Genomic DNA, 19,188 nt, shown 5'->3' with positions numbered 1-19,188 from the left:
GAAAAACATATTGTGATAAAACACAAATCACGCTAGAGTGTGACCGACTAGGAAATACCCTGTAGCTAGCTTTGTCGCAATACATACCCAAGCTGCCAGCTGCTCTAAGCTGATCTAAAAGATCTATAATTTTGTTTGCATGCTCAGGCGGGTTCGATATAAAAAGTCCACTAGAAGCAGACTCTAAAGGATTGATTAAGTTTTGTTAGCTCTGAAAAGTTTGATGAAACCAAAAGTATCCAGAGCAACATTTTACGGGGCGCCCCCAAAAAATTGGCGCCAATTCTCGCCAGCTCTTTGACTGATTGATATTGAACATAAATCCTAGGCCTAGCCTATTATTCCTTCCTAGCTCTCAAATTATTCCTAGTTAAGAAAACTGACAAATTAGTTCTTGACAGCTCAAAGAAATTTAAAACAGAATCTTTTCAAAATGCTGATTACCTACGGACATGCATTCGTTGTGCAGCTGCTGCTGCTGTGCTCCGTGTACGTCATCTACTTTCAGTCGACGATCCTGACGGGCTTGGAGCCGCAAAAAACGTTGCTGAAATATGCGCCCGCCGATCGCCTGGTGGTCTTCGTCATCGATGATCTCAGCGCCAAGGCGTTCTTTGAACAACGCTGCCGCAATGTGCCCCAGCTGAAGAAGATCTTTCTGCATCAGGGCCAGGTGGGTATAAATCGTATGCGTGTGGCCAGCAAATGCAGATCGGCGCATCTGACGCTCTTCTCGGGTCGATACGAGGATTATCTGGCTGGACTGCAAGGCATCGCCTCGGACACCATCTTCAATCGAAGCACACGCAGCTTTGCCTGGGGCTCTGCGGAGCTACTGCAACATTTTCCGGCTGTGCATGAAGTGTATACTCATCCGCCTGATATACCGGGCCTGGGCATTAGCTCTTACAAACTGGACGAGTGGGCGTTTCAAGCAGTCCGAAATTTTCTGCGATACAAGGCGTCCAAGCTGCAGCAGCTCCAGGGCGTGGTGTTCTTTGTGCAGCTGCTAAGCCTGCGGGAGGCAACTGGATTCCGCATGTACCAGGAGCAGCTCATTTATACGCAACGTCGGATTTGGACCATCTATCAGCGATTTGAACGTGCATTTCCGGATCAACGCACCGCTTATTTGCTGACGTCCGATCATGGCAGACCAGAGAAGGGTGAGGTACCAGTCAACAGATGCAACTAGGCAAATCCGCTCAAGCCGCACTCTCTATTACAGGTTATAGCAATGGCAGCAGCGATCAGGACCTGGAGACACCATTTGTAATTTGGGGCGCCGGTGTGGCCCATATCACTGCCGGTCCAGGTCGCAGCTTTGTTGCCAACGAACTGGGTCAACGCCTGCCGCTGCACATCCTCGAGTCCATACAGCTGACACCGCTAATGAGCGGTTTATTGGGTCTGCCGACGCCCGTACACAATCGTGGCCAGCTGTACGCGGGTCTGCTAAATGCCAGCATGCATGAGGCACACGCCACATACAACAATGCGCAGCAGTTGCTCAACCAGGCGCAGCGCGTCTTGAGTCAACATCGACGTGGTCTGCTGGCCAACCTGATGCCCAGCCATTGGCTTAACGAACAGCTGCTAAAGTCATACCTGAACAACGCCAATTTGTTGTGGCGCCAGCAACGCTTCCTCACGCTGACGGAGTACAGCGGCAATCTTATGCCCACGGTGCTGCAGTGCATCGATTACTATGTCCATTATTATCGTCGTGGATTGCTGCTGGCCAGCGCATGTGCTTTCCTGGGCTGGTTGCTGCAATTGTGCGGCGTGCCAACAGCCAGTTGGGGCAGTCTGCAGCTGCTGCTGTGCAGGGCGCTGTTGCGTCTGGTCATGCTTCTGCTGCTTCTGTTTGTGCTGCTGCAGCGTGTGCCCTGGCTCACGAGCGGCTTGCTGCTTCTACCGCCGCTGCTTTGGGCGCGGGCGATGGAAACAAACGTAGAGTATCGCCTGTCCAGGCACCAGCTGCTATCCATGCTTTTGGCGCTTTGCTGCGTCGTTGGCTTCTTTTTTCGCCGCTTCATAGCGCTCGTTTACCTAGGCTTCGCCTGCTACCACAATCGCTGCGCAATTGTGCAGTGTTCCCGCAGCGCTTATCTCTGGTTATTTCACGTCTGCGCGCTAACAGCGTTATCCTGGCTGCCGCCGGCGCTGGGCTATTGGCAGCGCAATTGGCTTCTGGTTAGTCTTCTGATTACCTTTGCACGTCCCTTTGTCTGTCGCTCGCTGCACTGGGCCTCGGCCCTGCACAGACGTTCGTTGATTTGCAATGGCCTGGTGCTGCTCACGGCTGCGCTGCACGTCCTGTTTAGTTCGCAGGCGCGGATGTTACACCTGATCGCCCGTGCGTATGCGTGCTATGTGTTTTATCCGTATTATCGACAACAGGGCCTCGAGGTCGTCGTCTACAATTTGAGCACGTTGTATACATTGATCTGTACATCTTACGAGTCTTTGGTCATACAGCTGTTGGCCATGGAACTGCAGCTGGCGCTGCGCCTTAAACAGGAGCACGGCGCTGGAATCGAGCGGAAGAGCACGCTGGCAATGTACATGCTGCTTTATAGTTGCTACTCATTGTTTGTCATTGGCAACATAAAGGCAGTGGACAGATTTCGCTTCTATATGCGTTTTGCGAACTTTGGCTGCTACTCGATGCTGGTCAATGGAGCCCTGATTGCTCTGAAGCTCTTGTTGCCGGTTCTGCTACTGCTCTGCATCATTTGTGCCAATTGCGAGATTGCTTGGCCATATCGACAAGAAATCTTCCGCAGGCTGCTCATCATGTGCAATGTCATGGCGCTTGTTTTCCTTTTTCATGTGCGCTCTGGATACATCTGGTGGGAGGACTTGGTTCGCTTTCTCCATTTTAGTTTCGTACAAGCATTACCGTTTTTGTTGCTGCTGCTGTGTTATCTGGCGCATTTTATGCTGGGCGAGCACACAATGGAAACGCCACAGCTGCCCAAATGGAATGTGCACATTTATTAAAATAATTAACTATTAAACTCATTTTCATGTTAGCCCCAAATATGCGCGCGGAAAAGATCTGTTAACTTATAACATACTTCTGTTAATGTTAAATCGACACCTGACACTTATCGCACTATCGATATTTATGCTATGCTGCACTCGCACAAAGGCGAACGATATGTCATCTCTTAGTGCTCGGCTGTTCACATCGCGCAACACGCAGCTCCACGAAATAGTTATATATTTTTGTCCAAAATTTGTATAAAGTTAGCCAAATTAACAAATAATTGTGTGCCAAAGCAAACGGTGCGGTTAAACGAATTGTAGACGTATATTAACGCGACCAATTAACCAAATGGAAGAACAAAAGCAACTTTTATTTCGATGGCTACCTCTCCCTTTCCAATTTGTATAGGAAATAAACAAAAATCTAATTGGAAAACAGTGTTTCCACCAACACAATAAATGCAACACATTTGTGCGGGCGCAGTGTGTGTGTGTGTGTAAAACGAAACGAAAAACGTAAGAAAGCATAGAAAGTTAAACGTGAAAACAACTATTGCGCATTCCACGGCAGCAGTCCAGTACCAACAAACAACAAAAGCAACAGCAACCAACGAGAACAAGCAGCTCGAAAGGTAAGCAAAAAGTGTACGTGAATGTGTGAAGTTAGTGAGGGGTGGGCGAGGCGGGTGAGGGCACCGTGCTGTTAATAATAACAATTGCTCAGTATTGTACGCACACACTCATAGACAGGCAATCACAGCCGCCATAGTAGCACACAGTGACACTTGTTTTTGGAGCGCGTAGGCAAAATGGCAGCCAAGAGCAAAGCCAGCGCTTTTGGTGGGTGGGCCGCCGCTTCTGTGACGTATGTTCATATATGTGTCTGTATATGTTGTGTATTTATATTACTCAATGAAACCTTCACATTTACTTGGTCTAACTAGAGCTGTGAAATATTCATTACTGATAAGAACAGTAACAACACGACCTCGCCAGCCTCGCGATTCCCATCAGAATTGTGTCGCAGCGACTTTCTTTTCTTTTTGCCCTGCAGCTGCTGCATTTGCACTTTTGTTTGCTCGCCTTTTTTTGCGCTCGTTCACTCGCTTTTGTTTTGCAATTAAGCATTCAATGGGCTATTAAAGCCAGTTACACACACAGTTGCCTCAATTAGTTAGTCGCCTGTCATTAGCCACTCAAGCTCAAGCTGCAACTTGAGCCTAGGCGACAGTTGGAATTTGAGTTGGAGCTTCCGGCGTCCAATTGGAAGAGTAACGTATAAGAGGTCGCGTGGCCAGACTCCAACTTTGACTTGAGCTTTAACTTTAACTTTACTTACACATTATTCAATACTAAAATATGTTGAATTTTTATCGGTCAAATGTTTGCTTTTCAATACTACTTGGTACTATTTCTGATCACTGTACTTCAAATCTTTGTTTTATACTAGTAAAATGAATTAACTGTAACAGTTTATATGTATTGAATCACATATCGCTCATCAGTTGAGCTCTTTGTGTTCAGTATTTTATGCGTTACCAATCCCCCTTTCAGCTTTAAAACCTTTGCTGACTAATTTACAAGCATTTCAAACGCTGTAAGCAATGGCAAATTCTTTGTTTTTTCTTCCACGTGTCTGCCTATGTGTGTGGTACCTATATATATATATATGTATATATAGTGGGCCCCAAACTAAAACAGTTGTGCCGCCTGTTCTTGTGTCTGTCCCTCTGTCTGTCCGTCCGTCAGTTTGGTTTTGGGCTTTTAGGTCTTGCATAGGCAAATTTGCAATTAGTTACGATGGTTCCATTAATACGCGTGCATCACAAAAAAAGAAGCGCCAGCTTGGAGGAGCTGCTGCAGCTAAATCGAATGAGGTGGGCATATAAGTAAATTTAAAATATAACAAAAAAAACAAATATTCAAGGTGCAATATTATCTAAGCTAACTACTGATAAGTTCATGTTATAAATAAACAATAACAATCATATCTCCCTAGTTAACCTAATAGATATACATACATATTTGTCTATATATGTATATAGGAGTAATGCTCGCCCAAATTTTGCTAAACGAACCAAATTGAGCGAATGATTGAGATATTGTCAAACTCACGTTGATCGCACTTAATTGCGCAGTTTTTCATTTTGCAGATACAAACATCAGATTATTAATGCAAATTGTCTTGGGTTTTAGTACTTGGGTGCGCAACCTCTCTCCCTCTCTCTCTCTCTCTGTCTTTCTCTCTCACACACAAAAAATTATCTATAGTCGCTCTCTCAGTCCACCTACACGCTCTTAAAAATAAGCTAAGCTGTTTTTCTTTTTATACCCTGTACGCTTGCATAAGCCAGGCATAATGAGCTTGTGCAACAAGTCCACCCAAATTTTAATATACACATTTTTAAACATTATATTTAAGCCCCAAAAATTGTTTTATAATCAAAACCTAAACATTGAAGTTACCTGAGAATGCATTTTTGGACAGTGAGGATTAGTAGAAAGAATTCTTTGAGTTGTTATGTGTATAACAACCAATATGTTTAATGGGGAGCTTAATACAGGGTATCTTCTTGTCGAGCAACATCGATAAGTTCAGTCTTACTTGCTTTAATGTGGGCGTATTTTAGTTTTGTAATAATTTATGGATTTAGTTTGATATCGTTCTGCCCAGCACATTCGACACAGATGGCAACGCCACCGCGCGCTTTGGATACCATCTCGCTATGCTCCACCGTATCCAGTTGCCCCGATCGCAATGGTTTCTATGGTGGATTCCAGCGCACCGACAAACCCAAAGAGCCGCTATCCAAAGCACAAATCATAGCGCGAGAGAAGAAATGGCTTTATATGATTGAGAACTGGTCCATTTATATGTCCAAGAACTACAAAAAGGTGGGTGAGCCGTATAAAGCAAAAAATCACAATTTATACCTAATCGAAATCCAACTGCTTTCACAGATACGCGACAGATGCCGCAAGGGCATACCCAAATCGGTGCGTCCCAGGGCTTGGTTTTATCTATCCGGCGCGTATTTGCTGAAGAAAAAGAATCCAAATGTCTACGAGGAGCTGCTCAAGAAGCCGGGCAATCCCTCGACCATAGAGGAGATCAAAAAGGATAAACATCGTCAGTTTCCGTTTCACGAAATGTTTCTCGACGAGCAGAAGGTGGGCCAAATCGAGCTATTCAATGTGCTGAAGGCCTATTCGATATATAATCCCAAGGTGGGCTTCTGTCAAGCGCAAGCGCCAATAGCCGCATTCCTATTGATGCATTTGCCGGCAGAGGATGCCTTCTGGGTATTTGTAAGCGTATGTGATGTGTGAGTAGTCCAACTCAAAAATCTCAATCAAAACAGCCGCTCATTCCCGTACAGTTACTTGCAGGATTATTTTATACCTGGTCTCGAGGTGATACAAAACGATGCGGGCATATTGGAGGGCCTGCTTAAGAAAACCTGCCCGCCCGTCTATCGTCATCTGCAGAAGCACAAAGTGGAGCCGCTGCTTTATATGACCGATTGGTTTCTGTGCGCCATGACGCGCACCTTGCCCTGGGAGACGCTCTTGCGTGTCTGGGATTGCTTTCTCGCCGAGGGCATACGCGTCATCTTTAAGGTGGCCCTGGTCATCATTGGCGCCTCGCTCAGCCGGCACAAGGTGCGCAAAACGTGCACGGGCTTGTGTGAAACGCTCGCAGTGTTGCGCTCCCCGCCCGAGCACATTATGGAGGAGGAGTTCATCATAAACAATATGATGCGGCTCAATTTGCGTGTCGAGGACTTTCAAATAGAGCATACGCGTCAGAAGGTGCGACGTGCCAAGCAAAAGGCGCAACAGGACGGAACCGCCGGTAGCGGAGATGCCAGCACCAGCAGCAGCAATGGCAGACGCAATATGCCCACGCTGTGAGGCTCCAGAATAACAATAAAAAACCAATTACTACTACTACAAGAAACAGCAACAAATTGTTACTAAACAAACACACACACACACACACAATGCATAAGTTTTATATGTTATAGAAAAAAAAAGTCTAAATGCAAAGTCGAATAGTGAGAATGGCGTGCACAAAAGAAAAGGAACTGACAACTTGTAAACTTCGAAACGATAATGGGGAAAACCCACAATGAAAAACTGTTTAAACAACAGTCAATTAGCTAACTTTCATTCCATGCGCATACGAAAATGTATTTGGCAAAAGAAAACAACCGTTTTTTTTTAATATTAAATAAGAAAATATTTTGTTCTAATTTGTATTTTAATTTACATTATTTTAACAAGTAGTTGCAATTATTATGTGCGTGCAATTTGTTTATGCTTTTCAAAAGTATTTATTATTATTTATTGTATTACATAAAATTAAACAAAAACAAACGAGAAATCAATTTTAGACTTAACGTTCTATAAAACCGTGAACATATCGTATTATTATCATATTAAATTGAATTACAATCACATTTCATTGGCAGCTGCAATGACACATGCATTCTCGATCTGTATTACAAATATACTATATATATATATATATATATTGATTTATATATATATGTATTGCTTTACTATTAAATGTTTAATTGTTTCTTCGGTTTGTTTTTAACAAATATAAATATGTCGTTAATATATATATACACATACACACATATTAAATTGACAAACACTTTTGTGGGGGCGTTATAGAGGGGGTCTTTAGTCGAAATTATTAAAGAAAAAATAAATGAAAATACGATTACTAATGAAAATTCAAAAATCATGTGTCGTTAGATTTTATAAATGATTTGAGCTTGGATATCCGTATTTCAAAAGTTACATAGATTATTTCGTTACTTGGCAGCAAACTTGTATAATGGGTATATAAAAAGACACCAATCACACAGAGATCCATTTTCTAAAGACTATATTTTTTTGTTTAAATGCTGATTATAATTTGTGAAAGTTTCACTTTTCGAGCCATCTATTTATGCTTACAGCTTTTTACATTACATAAAACTGTTAACATTGGCGTCACTTTAAACTACAGCTGTTAAATACAGCATATATATGTTCAACATTTGTTGATAAATTTCGACAAGCCCATTTGGTCCAAAGGTTACAATCCAACTTTTAGCATTTCCTTAAAAAAAAGTTAGCAATAATAAAACTCAAGATTCGAATATGTCATGATCAATTTTCTTATTTATTTTTAGTATTTTAACGAAAAGCTACAGATACGGCTTAAACAAAGGCGGAAGGAAATGTAAAGCTGCTTTAGCTGAAAATCACTTAGAAAAACCGATAAAGTGCTCGCTCGGAAATGGAAACTGCCAGCATTTAGCATGGTCCAGAATAGAAAATCGCAAAAAGATAAAACGATTGCCCTACCGTTGTCTTTCAATTGAAGGAATAGAATGTAATATTACTAATCGATATTCCATGTGCCAAAAATTACAATTTTATGCAAATTAAAACCACATCTGAAATTGAATAATTCTACTTAACGAGCGATCACTGTATCATGAGAATCATACTGATCGTGTAACTACATTCTAGTCTCAAAGTTAAGGTTGTACGCTTCCTATTTAATATACAGTAGTAAATTTATAAATCTCATAATAATTTCATAGATAAGTTAAACGTTACGAGCTCCTAAGTGTTTTAAAATTAACTTTTTGGGGTACTTGAGTGGGATTAGGGGAAAATAATAAATACCTTTTGAGTAAATCTACTTAAGTATTTGGATGACAATTCGAGATGAAATTACAATTTGTATATGAAATGAGCGCCATAAACTATTTATAAATACTTAAGTTCAGTTAGAAATATATATATATATATATATATATGTGTCTAGATATATATTTAATTGTGAGTGAGTCCCTTGTTGGTAGACTTGTAGATTCTGTTTATCACTGGGTTGGCAAGATTTGGCCAGTGCTTAGCCCAGCAGATACTGCTCCTCGAACTCCATGTCCTCGACATCATCGTCCAGCAAATGGGGCGGTAATGGCATATATGGACCATTGTCCGACTCACTGTTAGCCGCCGGCTGCTGAACATCTTCCACCTCCTCCTCCTCCAGCAGCGCTCGCATTTGGTCATCATGCTCCGCCACATTGGGGTGCTCAGTACGCATGTGCTGCTGCAGCTCGCGCATACTATGTAATCCGGCAGCGACTGCACCATGACCCAGTCCATCCGGTGGCTGCTGCTGTTCGCACAGCTGGCAGCGTATGTAGGCGGCATAGGGCAAATGCTGGAAGCGATGCTGCTGCAGCACGCGCAACTGTTTGGTCTGCAGCTGCTCCTCACAGTCTGTGCAGCGATACAGTTCCTCGCCCAGTTTACGCATATGCAGCAGATCGCGCTTGCCCAGACCATGATAGATATTTATATGCTCCCGCCAGAGTGCTTTGCTGCTGGTGGTGAAGCCATCACCGCACTGCGGGCACATCAAACGATACGTGGCGCCATCAAGTGCCGCCTTAACGGGCATGGCAACTGGCCTATCCGGCTGTTCTGCTGTATCCTCATCATTATCCTGGCAACTCATTGGCTTGTTGTCACAACGATTGGTGTCCCGATTCAAATGCTTAAAGAACATTTGCTTGCGCACAAACTCGCCGCTGCAGGTCAAGCACTTAAAGGAGCGATACGGCAAATGCCGGAACTTGTGCGACTGCAGCTGCCCAATTGCCCCCTTGGTATGAGTCACAGTCACACGCTTATAGCACTCCAGGCACAAATAGTGATGGTTGTCAATCTGGCGAAAGTTCAAGCCCTGCCGACTGTTATAGTTGTGCTGCTCGACAATGTGTTTGCGCCAGAAGGCGTGCGAATCAAAGTTCTTGTTGCACTTGGGGCAATAGTAGGTAATAAAGTCCAGATCCACGGCATTATGATACGAGATGCTGTCCTCCAGCGTATTGAGGCCAGCGGGTCGCGTAGGCAGCACGCCCGGTTGTGGTTTGAGCGTGCGACTGCTTCCCGGCGTTGGTGATCCTGAGCTGGTGCCTGCCATGGTCTGCATGTCCCTATCCTTATCCTTATACTTGAGCTGTTCGTAGCCATTCTGGGACTTGGGTTGGTGCTCACGCCACGAGGACTCGCGTTCGTAGATGTTGTGTCGTGTGCGCAGATGTGCCGCAATGTTGGGCTTGTGATTGTAGCAGGTGCCGCACACCAGACACTTCAGATACAGGCGATAAGGCAAATGACGAAAATGATGATCCTGCAAGCCTTTCAGCTTCGAATTGCACACAATGTCCTTGCACAGGGTGCACTGATAGCGATACTTATCCAGCTGGCGCATATTTAAGTATTGTCGCTTGTCAAAATTGTGCTCCTCGTTGATGTGACGTCGCCACTCGAACTGCGTCTTGTAAGCCTTGCCGCATGACGGGCACAGGAATATATAATTCTGTTCTATGGTAGAGGCTCCGGCGCTGTTTTTGACGGGCATAGCAGTGGCTGCTGTCGTCACGGCAACAGGCGCAGCTGGAGCTGCCTCCTCTGAGGGCTCCGCATTATCAAACTTTTTGGCGCTATACTGTGTGTCCATGAAATCATGCTCCTCGCTGATGTGTGTCTTCAGCGCCGCCTGCGTAGCAAACAGTGAGCCGCAGTCCACGCATTTGTAGCGATTGGGATTTGGTGCATCGGAAGCAGCGGCAATTGGTGGCAGCTGGCGTCCCATGCTGCCGCTGGTGCTGCCTATGATGGCATAATCATCATCATCCGCCTGCATTTGCTCTCCAAAGTCATTCTCCTCATTAATATTATTATTACTTGGCGGCGATTGCTCCTCATCCAAATATATAATCTCATAGGTTTCGTTGGCCACAGTGACAATTTGTTTGCGTGGCGTCTGTGATTTGGCTGGGTTTAAGGCCATGACCAACGGTGTGCCAGGGCCTAGTACGGCGCCCGCTTTGCGTGGTTCATAGCCAACGCGATGGTATGTGGCCAAATGCTTGACCAGACCCTTGCGATCCGTGTAGGATTTATGGCATTTACGGCATCTCGCGTACGCCTTGTAGGGCAAATGCGTTATCCTGTGCTGCTGGGCATTCTGTATGCCATAGGCATTCGTTATGATCTTATCGCACTCGGTGCACTTCAGCTGGCGATCGTTGATCACCTCGAAGTTCAACTTGGCCAGATCGTTCATGCCGTGCACCTGGACAACATGTGTGCGCCAGTGCTTCTTCTCTATAAACTCCCTGCCGCACTGCGGACACAGATAATCAATATGCGGCTCGTACATATCGTCGCTGCCAATGCGACCGCCACGACGCGGCACATCGTCCCATTGCAACTGAGATTCCTCATCGCCGCCAATGCCTTGAGTATTCTCGCCCTCATCACCCGCACCGGCTGTGGCCAAGGATTGCTCCTCCTCCTTTTCAGGCATTAGGGTTTCCAAATGATGCTGCTTCAGTAGATGCGCGAGCAGCTCATGATGCTCCGTAAAGCCCTGATAGCACAGCTTGCAGCGCATCCACTCCGGCTGAGGTAAATGGCTAAACTTGTGCGCACGCAGCGTCTTTATCGTGTTCGGAATGACAAACTAAACACAGGAAAGGATTATAAATGGAAATTTTTCAAATGCCTAGGTATTGCTTACCTGCTTGCACTCGAGGCACTGCATCTGCATGTCCACGCAGCGAAAGTTCAGCCCTCGCCGACTGACGTAGTCATGCACAAATTCAATATGTTGACTCCATTGGGCGTGCGTATCGCAATCGGTGCCGCAGTCGGGACACATATAGTGTATATAGTCTTCGCATATGTCTGCAGCACCGTTTCCACTTCCATTGCCAGCCACAGCAGTGCCGCGCTTTTTCCTAGCCGCTTGACTGGAACTGCGACTGTGCTCATCATCCAGACCAAAGTTGGACTCATCAGCTGCCTGCGCGCCGCCCTCCGCCTCCAACATCAGCTCATTCTTGACCTCTATGCCGTCGTCATCGTCATGTTCCGGCCCGTAGGGCCCGTGATGCTGCTCAATGCGCGGCTCGCGCACACGTGTCTTGCGTCCGGCACTGGCATCACCGCCGCGCATCATAGCCACCACTTCGTCACAGTGCACCATGCGCAAATGCACCATCAGGTCCTGCCTGTACTTGTACTCGCGCTTACAGATGTAGCACTTGGTGCAGCGGTATGGCAAATGGGTAAACTTGTGCTTCAGAAGATTCTCCCGACTGTGCATTGCGATGCGCTTATTGCATTCCAAGCACCGATGATATAGCTTATCAATGGCCACGAAATTGAGACCCCGTCGCGTATTATACTGATGCATCTGGTTCATGTGACGCTTCCACATGTCCTGCTGCCGATACTCGGCGCCGCAGGCGGGGCATATATAGATGACGCCCAGCTCATAATTAATGGGCACACCGTTCTCATCGGTTGCATTGATTTGTGAGGTCGTTGGCCGTGTGGGTGGAACGCCTGCACCGCCGCGACCCACTATCAACTGGGAGCCAAACGATGCTGGCAACGATTGGCGGTGCTGTGGTCGGATGGCTGGACCCGTTGGCATTGGTGGCGCCAGGGGGACCGTTGGTCTTGGCACAGATTCCGGTGCTGGTTCCGCAATGCTAACAATTGGCTCTAGTTCAAAATCAAATATGGCATCGTCATCGGGCTCGTGTCCTTTTCGCTTGCTGTCTCTGTCTTCACCCGTCCCCTCATCTTCTTCAGCCTCCTGTTCGTCCTCCTCCTCTTCGCCCATAAACTCGTCTGCCAGCGCGCTGTTGCCGTTATTGTGACTCTCTAACTCACCGTCGCCCTCTTCGAAATCTGCTGAAAACATGGACGTCCACAGGTCCATACCTTCCATTTTTGGGAGGCTGTCCACAGCTCGTGCGTGTGTGCGTGCAGTTTTGTAAGAACTAGTTTTCGTATTCAAATCTCAGTCACGCACTTTCGACACCATTTTAATTTAGCAATCTTGGTTCCATCATCTTAATTGTACTCGCACACACGTCCATTGCAAGTTGCATTTTACTTGTTTCATTCCAATCAAATTATTGCCATTTTAAATTGCGAAAATTCAAAACGAAACTTTTTTAGTCTGCAAAAATCAGAGCCATTTTGTTTGCGGCGTCGCAGAGTTGCAAGCCGCATATAATCGGTCTGATGACGGCGTTGTTTTATGAACGGAGTGCCTGTTGTCGGCATTGATGTTGCTTTTTTATAGTCTATATGAAAATGTCAAGTCGTGCCAAGCATCATAAATCAAATTTTATGAGTATCGTACGAATTAACGGCACGCGCTGCCGTAAGATGGCAGCAGCGGCAGCTATCAAAAATGCCCTTTTTAAATTATTGCGCGGCGCGGGCACCAGCTTAGCGTTGCCAGATGACAGCCGCATATTCAAGCAGGCTGGCAACCTCAGAGCGCACCCACGCAACTATTGTACAAAAACAACTATTGGATTTCGTCAACAAATGGACCACACGATACCTCCCAAAGAGTACAAATGGACGCCTGGCAATCTTATCAATGAGACCTTTAAGCTGGGCCCCAACGGTCACGTCTGCATTGTGCTCAACCGACAAATTCAAGTTCCCGCGCACGTGGTCAAGTTGTTATGGAAGAACGGTAAATGTCAAATGTAAATAAACCCACCACAGAAATAATAAATAAAAACGATTGCAGCGACCTTGAGATGCGCCGTGGATGGAGGCTCCAATCACTTGCGCAACTTCATAGTGGCCCAGTCGGCAGCTAAACAGAACAATAGCAGCAAAAGTGACATTGAACCGAGCGACATAGAGCCACCAGATCTGATAACGGGCGATTTTGATTCCATAACGGAAGAGACAGTTGAATTTTTTAAGAGTATACCTAAAATAAATACGCCCGATCAAGATGCTACGGATTTTACGAAAGCGTTCACAGTGCTGCAGCCGGTGATGGCGCAGCGCAAGGTAAAGGATGTGGTGGTGTTCCATGACTGCTCCGGTCGGCTGGATCAGGTGATGGCCAACCTGAATACCCTGTACAAAATGCAAAAGGATAATTGTAATGTGTATCTGCTGAGCGGTGATTCCATAACATGGCTTCTGCGACCGGGCAAACATACCATTCAGGTGCCACTTGATCTGGTAACCAGCCAGCGCTGGTGCTCTCTAATGCCCGTGGGCAGCACGGCTCACAATGTCACCACACAGGGGCTCAAGTGGAATCTATGTGGGTATCAAGATGTGCTGACGATTACCCATAAATAGTTTCATGTACGTTCTCTCCCTCTCTTTTTTTGTAGATCATGCTCAAATGGAGTTTGGTGGCATGGTCAGCACCTCGAATACCTATTCCACGGAGTTTGTGCAGGTGGAGACGGACAGTAATTTGATATGGTCCATGGGTGCTTATGGCTTTGAGGAGAAATTGCGTTCGACCATGAAATAAATTGGCAACGTGAAGAATTTTTTTTTTCGATCAAAAATGCCGCTTTGAAACTTAAAAAGTACTTATAGCTTAAGCTTATTGTTGTTGGTTAAAAAAAGTGACAAAAAAATGTTTATTGTTTCGCTCTTTTTACTCTTTTCAAGCTAACGCGAACCGGGCAGCGGCATCAATTGGAAACCGCTGCTGGTGCCCGTTTTCTTGCTCAACCAACCGGACGCACCGCTGGCAGCGCCTCGCTTGGATACGACGCCGCCACGACTGCTGCTGGCGCCACGGCTGCTGCTGCTGGCGCCACGGCTGCTGCTGCTGGCGCCACGAGTGCTTTTGGCAGGCGTGGCTTTTTTGCGCGGCGATGCAGCGCTTTTATAGCGTTTGGTGGTGCTCGTTGCACGTCCACGCCAGGCACGCTTCCGCTTGCCACCACGCGTTCCTCCCGCTGAACTACTCGAGCCCTGCGATGCCGCCGCCCGCCCCCAGTCATCATCGTCACCACCTTGTGCCGCCCAGGAGGCGCGCGCGCTGCTCGAAGCTTGCGGTGTCACAGGCGCAGTAGCTGCCGCTTCAGCTGCCTCCATGTCGTGCATGACCTGCAGACATTCCTTCTCTGTGGCATAGCCGCTAGTAATTTCCAACAGTTTAGCGCCATACTTATCGAAATTGGCTTTGGTTACGTGTGGTATGGAGCACATGTCCTGCTCCGTGGTCGGCAACTCCTCGGCCATGGCCTTGAGGGCCTGCATATTCATAATGCTAGCCATGGTTACATCGCGCGCGGCGGCTATGGTGCGGCATAAATCAAGCAGATCCGCATAGCAGCGCTCGTGCAGATTAATCATTTCGTTTTTGCCTCCTGCAGCGGGTTCAGAGACAGTGGCCACCGTCTTGGAGCCGCCAGTCTCCTTGCGTGACAGAGCAAATTCGATTTTGGGCGTGCCATTCATAAGTGCGGTTATGTTATTGCCCAGATAAAGGTACGCCTGTGGTATGTCCTTGGTGAAGATAAGATCCTCCTTGAGGTAATCCTGCAGCACCATATGTCGCAATAAACGCTGCACATCTGACTTATCCCAGTCCTTAAGAGCACCATGATGTGGCGTTTTATTGTGCCCAAATTCGACAATCTTCTTGATCATGGAGCCCTTGAGCACATCCGCTAAATGGAGCAGCGTGAAGCGTGAGCGCCCGCTGCACAAGTCTCGCACAGCGCACGCCGCCTTACGGCACTGCTCCAAGGCATCGATTTGCTTAAAGCTGCGCTTCTTCAGGCAATTGTCGCAGGCGGTGCGTCGATCCTCCAGACATTGCTCGCTGGTAAAATGTTCCCCAAAGTAGTCCAGCTGTTGGGCACGACGGCAATCGGTGATATTCTCGCAGTAGCCCACAATGCGATGCAGATTATCGATGTGTATCTTCTTGACATGGTACTGCAACGCGCGATCAGCTGCCGTGGGAGAAGATTCAGTTCGGTTAATACAGTTGTAATTTATAATGTAAAGCACAACTTACCATCCATCATCTTTTTCAGGCGCAGCATGTCGCTATAGTTATAGTAGAGTATACAATCGGCTATTTCGCCGTCGCGTCCCGCACGACCTGCCTCCTGATAATAGCCCTCAATGGACTTGGGTAGTGAATAGTGAAGCACAAAGCGCACATCGGGCTTATCAATGCCCATGCCAAACGCAATTGTGGCGCATATCACACGCACCTTGTTCGTTATCCAATCCTTTTGGCGGGACTCGCGTGCCGCATCCGTTAAGCCCGCATGATAGGAAACTGCGCGTATGCCCACAGCGCACATCTTCTGCGCCACCTCGTCGCATTCCTTGCGCGACAGGCAGTAGATAATGCCGCTGGCTGTCACTGCCCGGGTTTGTATAAAGCTGCGTATATCGTCCAACGTGGAGGCGCCCCTCTTGGGCAGCACCTGATAGCGTAAATTGCTGCGATTGAAGCTGGACAGGAACCACTTGCAATGCGTCAGATTCAGTTGCTGCAATATGTCCTGGCGAACGCGTGGCGTAGCCGTGGCCGTCAGCGCCATGGATGGCACATTGGGAAAGCGTTTCCGTAAAATGCCCAGCTTCTTGTAGTCGGGCCGGAAGTCATGACCCCATTGAGAAACACAATGGGCCTCATCTATGACAAAGCGACTGATATAGTTGTTGGCGCTCAGCTGATCGAGTGTGTCCTGAAAGCGCGGCGAACTGGAAATCTTCTCGGGCGTCACATACAACAGTTTGACCAGCGGCGGATGGCACTCTAAATCCCTATATATAGTCATAACCTCATCTAAAGTTTGCTCTCCGGACATGCTCTTGGCGCAAATCTGCAAAGTATTGAAATGATGTTACAAAAGCTTATGTTAACTCCATACACTACTCACATCCAACGAAGCCAGCTTGTTGACTTGATCAAATATCAGCGATTTGAGCGGACTTATAACTATAGTAACGCCCTCGGTAAGTATAGCAGGCAGCTGGTAGCACAATGATTTGCCGCCACCCGTGGGCATGAGTACAAAGCAATCGTTTCCCAACAGTGCCGCATTGATGACTTGCAGCTGATTGGGACGGAAACTCTTTAGGCCAAAGCTAAAGCTAAGCGCCTGCATCAGACGCGTGGAATGCTCAAACTTCTGGCCATCAAATTCGCCCGTGATCCCATCATTATGCACATTGGCATGGAAATTTGCCTCGATTTTTTGTGCAGCAGCTGCAGAGCTGCTGGCGCGGCTTATGCTGGGCTTGGACTGCAACTCTACGTGACTGGTCAAGTCAATGCTGGATGTTACCGCCTGCTTGTGCGCCTGCTCAAACAGTGCCGGATCGTACTCTGGAAAGCCGTCATCGTCTAAAATGATAGGCGTTTTGCTGGCAAAGTTAACGCGTTGGGCAGGCTCTAGTTCCTTTGTAGACGGCTGCTTGACAGCCTCAAAGTCCGCGTAGGCATAGTTCTTGTACTGCGATTTGCGTCCCTGTAGCGCCTCGTGCTCTTCGCGTATTTGCCTCAGCGTGTCCTCGAAATCATCTTCGGAATCAACAATAGTTGTGGCCTTGGCCGGCTCAGCTGGCACGAGTGGAGCGTATTGTGTTGAGGTGCTAAGTTCCTCCTCATCGAGTCGTATGCTCTGCGCTAGATAATCATCCTCATCCGACTCCAGCGTTGGACCATCCATGGGCACCAGGTCGTCCAAATCATCAGGTGCATCATTAACATAACTTTTGCTTGTTGTATTTGTTTTTGTTGTTGTTGCTGGCTTTGTCATTAACACCAGGTCGTTGAGCTCCTCCTCATTTGGATCCTCTGAAGGACCCGTTGCACAGCTACTGGGCGTTAGCGCATTTGTTTGCCGCTGTTCCGCCTGCATCTCGCGCTCCTCCCGCTCCAATGCATCAAAGTCCGGCTGGTCTGGTTGCGCTTCTCGCTGCTGACGTTTACGCTCGATTTGTCGCTCCAGGAGTTGTGTGCGCGCCTTAAACTTCTGACGCATGACCTTTAGCTTGAGAAAGGTGTTCGCCTCGAAGCCAGCGATTTCATTGAAATGAACCGCGGGTATTTGATCAATCACCTCGCAGTATTTCTCCATTAGCTCTATGTACCTGGACTTGTACAGGCCCATGGTGTTCCTTAGCATTGTCTCATTTTGCTGGCCAAAATCAGTCTTGGCTATACCTATCTCATACTGACCTAGATCACGCAAATAGTCGGCCAGTGAGTTATCAAATACAATTTTAAGCTTGGGCTTGGCAGTGGTTGCTGCCGGCACAGGTTCTGGTTTCTCCGGCACACTCGGCACGGAGCTGGACGTAGTTGACTGGGTAGCAGTTAGTGCCAAGTTGGTAGGTGGCAAAAATAGCTGGGTCGGCGTGTCAGACAAAGGCTCCTCTTTTGGAGTCTTCTTAACCATCGCATCAAAGCTGTCGTCCAAGGTGCTGCTTGCATTTGAATTGCTCAATTTTGGTGATTCAATGGCATCCAATTTAAGTGGGGACTGGGACAATGACAGTGCCTTACGTGGTGATACGGACAGCTTATTAATGTGTCCATTGAGCTTTGATAACGTAGCCTGATAGGTTGCATCTTGTTTGAGCACTTCATCGAAGTTATCAAAGTTTAATTTCAGGCCCCCAGCGACGGCTGGCTTTGTGGGAGTTTTGTTCTTGGCTGCAACATTTGTTGGCAGTGGTGCTAGAGGCGATTGGTTAGCATTATCAAAGCTATATCGTTTGATAAGCGCATTACCATTGGCATCCTTATCTGGCGCTTTATTCTTAGTCGGCGTCGTCGCAGATGGCACTTGGCTCTGACTCTGTGCACCATCTTCATCGGATGACGATGAGTCGAGATAAATGGGATTATAAAACTTTGCTCTTGCTGTCCTTGCTGCCAAAACATCTAAAACAAAATATATACTTTTACATTACCTATATATAATTCATATTTTTTGTGGGAACTACAACTTTTTCGTGATTGCGACGATTGGCTCTGGCTATTCTTGTCTAGGCCAAGGAATGCAGACATTGATAGTTGCTTGTTCTGATTAACGGGTTTTCTGGACATTGCGTAGACTCGCGCACAGCTTTAACATTTATACAACTTAATTAACTGAATCGGAATATGTAAACAAATAAATAAAAGATAAAAGACGCGGGCAACTGTCGCACATCTTGTTGTGTTCATCGACCAGAGTTGCCAGAGATTGGCAATGGTAATAGTTATCAAGATAAATATATATCGCAATCAATCGCAATGACAATTGTCCTATTTACTATATAGAAATTATATACAGA

The 19,188-nt window shown here is 46.7% G+C and overlaps 5 protein-coding genes across 6 annotated transcripts; 3 read left to right on the top strand and 2 right to left on the bottom strand.

The window, feature by feature from the left end:
- Positions 1 to 355: 355 nt before the first annotated feature.
- Positions 356 to 3,046, top strand: LOC135441043 (GPI ethanolamine phosphate transferase 1). Its single transcript, XM_064700487.1, has 2 exons — positions 356 to 1,166; positions 1,229 to 3,046. Exons 1-2 carry the CDS (start codon positions 434 to 436, stop codon positions 3,004 to 3,006), a joined length of 2,511 nt encoding a protein of 836 aa, XP_064556557.1. The 5' UTR covers positions 356 to 433; the 3' UTR covers positions 3,007 to 3,046.
- Positions 3,047 to 3,204: 158 nt separating this feature from the next.
- wkd (whacked) lies at positions 3,205 to 7,750 on the top strand. 2 transcript variants are annotated; one of them, XM_064700492.1, is made up of 4 exons: positions 3,205 to 3,626; positions 5,669 to 5,889; positions 5,956 to 6,320; positions 6,375 to 7,750. In XM_064700492.1, the coding sequence occupies exons 2-4, from the start codon at positions 5,683 to 5,685 to the stop codon at positions 6,907 to 6,909; spliced, it is 1,107 nt and encodes a 368-aa protein (XP_064556562.1). In that variant the 5' UTR covers positions 3,205 to 3,626; positions 5,669 to 5,682; the 3' UTR covers positions 6,910 to 7,750. The 2 variants fall into 2 exon arrangements, with proteins under 2 accessions (XP_064556562.1, XP_064556561.1); XM_064700491.1 differs by having other exon boundaries at positions 5,649 to 5,889.
- A 394-nt stretch (positions 7,751 to 8,144) lies between these two features.
- Positions 8,145 to 13,100, bottom strand: LOC135441041 (zinc finger protein 208). The gene is made up of 2 exons (XM_064700485.1): positions 11,600 to 13,100; positions 8,145 to 11,542 (listed from the first exon to the last, which is right to left on the bottom strand). Exons 1-2 carry the CDS (start codon positions 12,818 to 12,820, stop codon positions 8,912 to 8,914), a joined length of 3,852 nt encoding a protein of 1,283 aa, XP_064556555.1. The 5' UTR covers positions 12,821 to 13,100; the 3' UTR covers positions 8,145 to 8,911.
- A 129-nt stretch (positions 13,101 to 13,229) lies between these two features.
- Positions 13,230 to 14,412, top strand: LOC135441048 (thiamin pyrophosphokinase 1). Its single transcript, XM_064700494.1, has 3 exons — positions 13,230 to 13,585; positions 13,643 to 14,176; positions 14,250 to 14,412. Exons 1-3 carry the CDS (start codon positions 13,267 to 13,269, stop codon positions 14,393 to 14,395), a joined length of 999 nt encoding a protein of 332 aa, XP_064556564.1. The 5' UTR covers positions 13,230 to 13,266; the 3' UTR covers positions 14,396 to 14,412.
- Positions 14,413 to 14,506: 94 nt separating this feature from the next.
- Blm (Bloom syndrome helicase) lies at positions 14,507 to 18,994 on the bottom strand. Its single transcript, XM_064700482.1, has 4 exons — positions 18,859 to 18,994; positions 16,782 to 18,793; positions 15,902 to 16,724; positions 14,507 to 15,836 (listed from the first exon to the last, which is right to left on the bottom strand). The coding sequence occupies exons 1-4, from the start codon at positions 18,956 to 18,958 to the stop codon at positions 14,539 to 14,541; spliced, it is 4,233 nt and encodes a 1,410-aa protein (XP_064556552.1). The 5' UTR covers positions 18,959 to 18,994; the 3' UTR covers positions 14,507 to 14,538.
- Between the last annotated feature and the right edge of the window lie 194 nt (positions 18,995 to 19,188).

This window comes from Drosophila montana, unplaced genomic scaffold (genome assembly GCF_035044405.1).
Source record: "Drosophila montana isolate Dmon_TW-CO22-7 unplaced genomic scaffold, ASM3504440v1 contig_1761_1, whole genome shotgun sequence".
Classification (NCBI taxonomy): Eukaryota; Metazoa; Arthropoda; class Insecta; order Diptera; family Drosophilidae; genus Drosophila; species Drosophila montana.
The sequence above is the reverse complement of the archived record's forward strand: the minus strand, read 5'-3'. Positions and strand labels throughout refer to the sequence as shown.

Coding starts and splice junctions, on each gene's coding strand:
- LOC135441043 (XM_064700487.1), top strand. CDS start 434: ATGCTGATTACCTACGGACATGCATTCGTTGTGCAGCTGCTGCTGCTG. Junction 1,167..1,228: donor TCATGGCAGACCAGAGAAGG/GTGAGGTACCAG, acceptor TCTCTATTACAG/GTTATAGCAATGGCAGCAGC.
- wkd (XM_064700492.1), top strand. CDS start 5,683: ATGGCAACGCCACCGCGCGCTTTGGATACCATCTCGCTATGCTCCACC. Junction 5,890..5,955: donor TGTCCAAGAACTACAAAAAG/GTGGGTGAGCCG, acceptor CTGCTTTCACAG/ATACGCGACAGATGCCGCAA. Junction 6,321..6,374: donor TTTGTAAGCGTATGTGATGT/GTGAGTAGTCCA, acceptor ATTCCCGTACAG/TTACTTGCAGGATTATTTTA.
- Blm (XM_064700482.1), bottom strand. CDS start 18,958: ATGTCCAGAAAACCCGTTAATCAGAACAAGCAACTATCAATGTCTGCA. Junction 16,725..16,781: donor ACAAGCTGGCTTCGTTGGAT/GTGAGTAGTGTA, acceptor AATACTTTGCAG/ATTTGCGCCAAGAGCATGTC. Junction 15,837..15,901: donor CCTGAAAAAGATGATGGATG/GTAAGTTGTGCT, acceptor CTCCCACGGCAG/CTGATCGCGCGTTGCAGTAC.
- LOC135441048 (XM_064700494.1), top strand. CDS start 13,267: ATGGCAGCAGCGGCAGCTATCAAAAATGCCCTTTTTAAATTATTGCGC. Junction 13,586..13,642: donor CAAGTTGTTATGGAAGAACG/GTAAATGTCAAA, acceptor AAACGATTGCAG/CGACCTTGAGATGCGCCGTG. Junction 14,177..14,249: donor GGGGCTCAAGTGGAATCTAT/GTGGGTATCAAG, acceptor CTTTTTTTGTAG/ATCATGCTCAAATGGAGTTT.
- LOC135441041 (XM_064700485.1), bottom strand. CDS start 12,820: ATGGAAGGTATGGACCTGTGGACGTCCATGTTTTCAGCAGATTTCGAA. Junction 11,543..11,599: donor AGTGCCTCGAGTGCAAGCAG/GTAAGCAATACC, acceptor TCCTGTGTTTAG/TTTGTCATTCCGAACACGAT.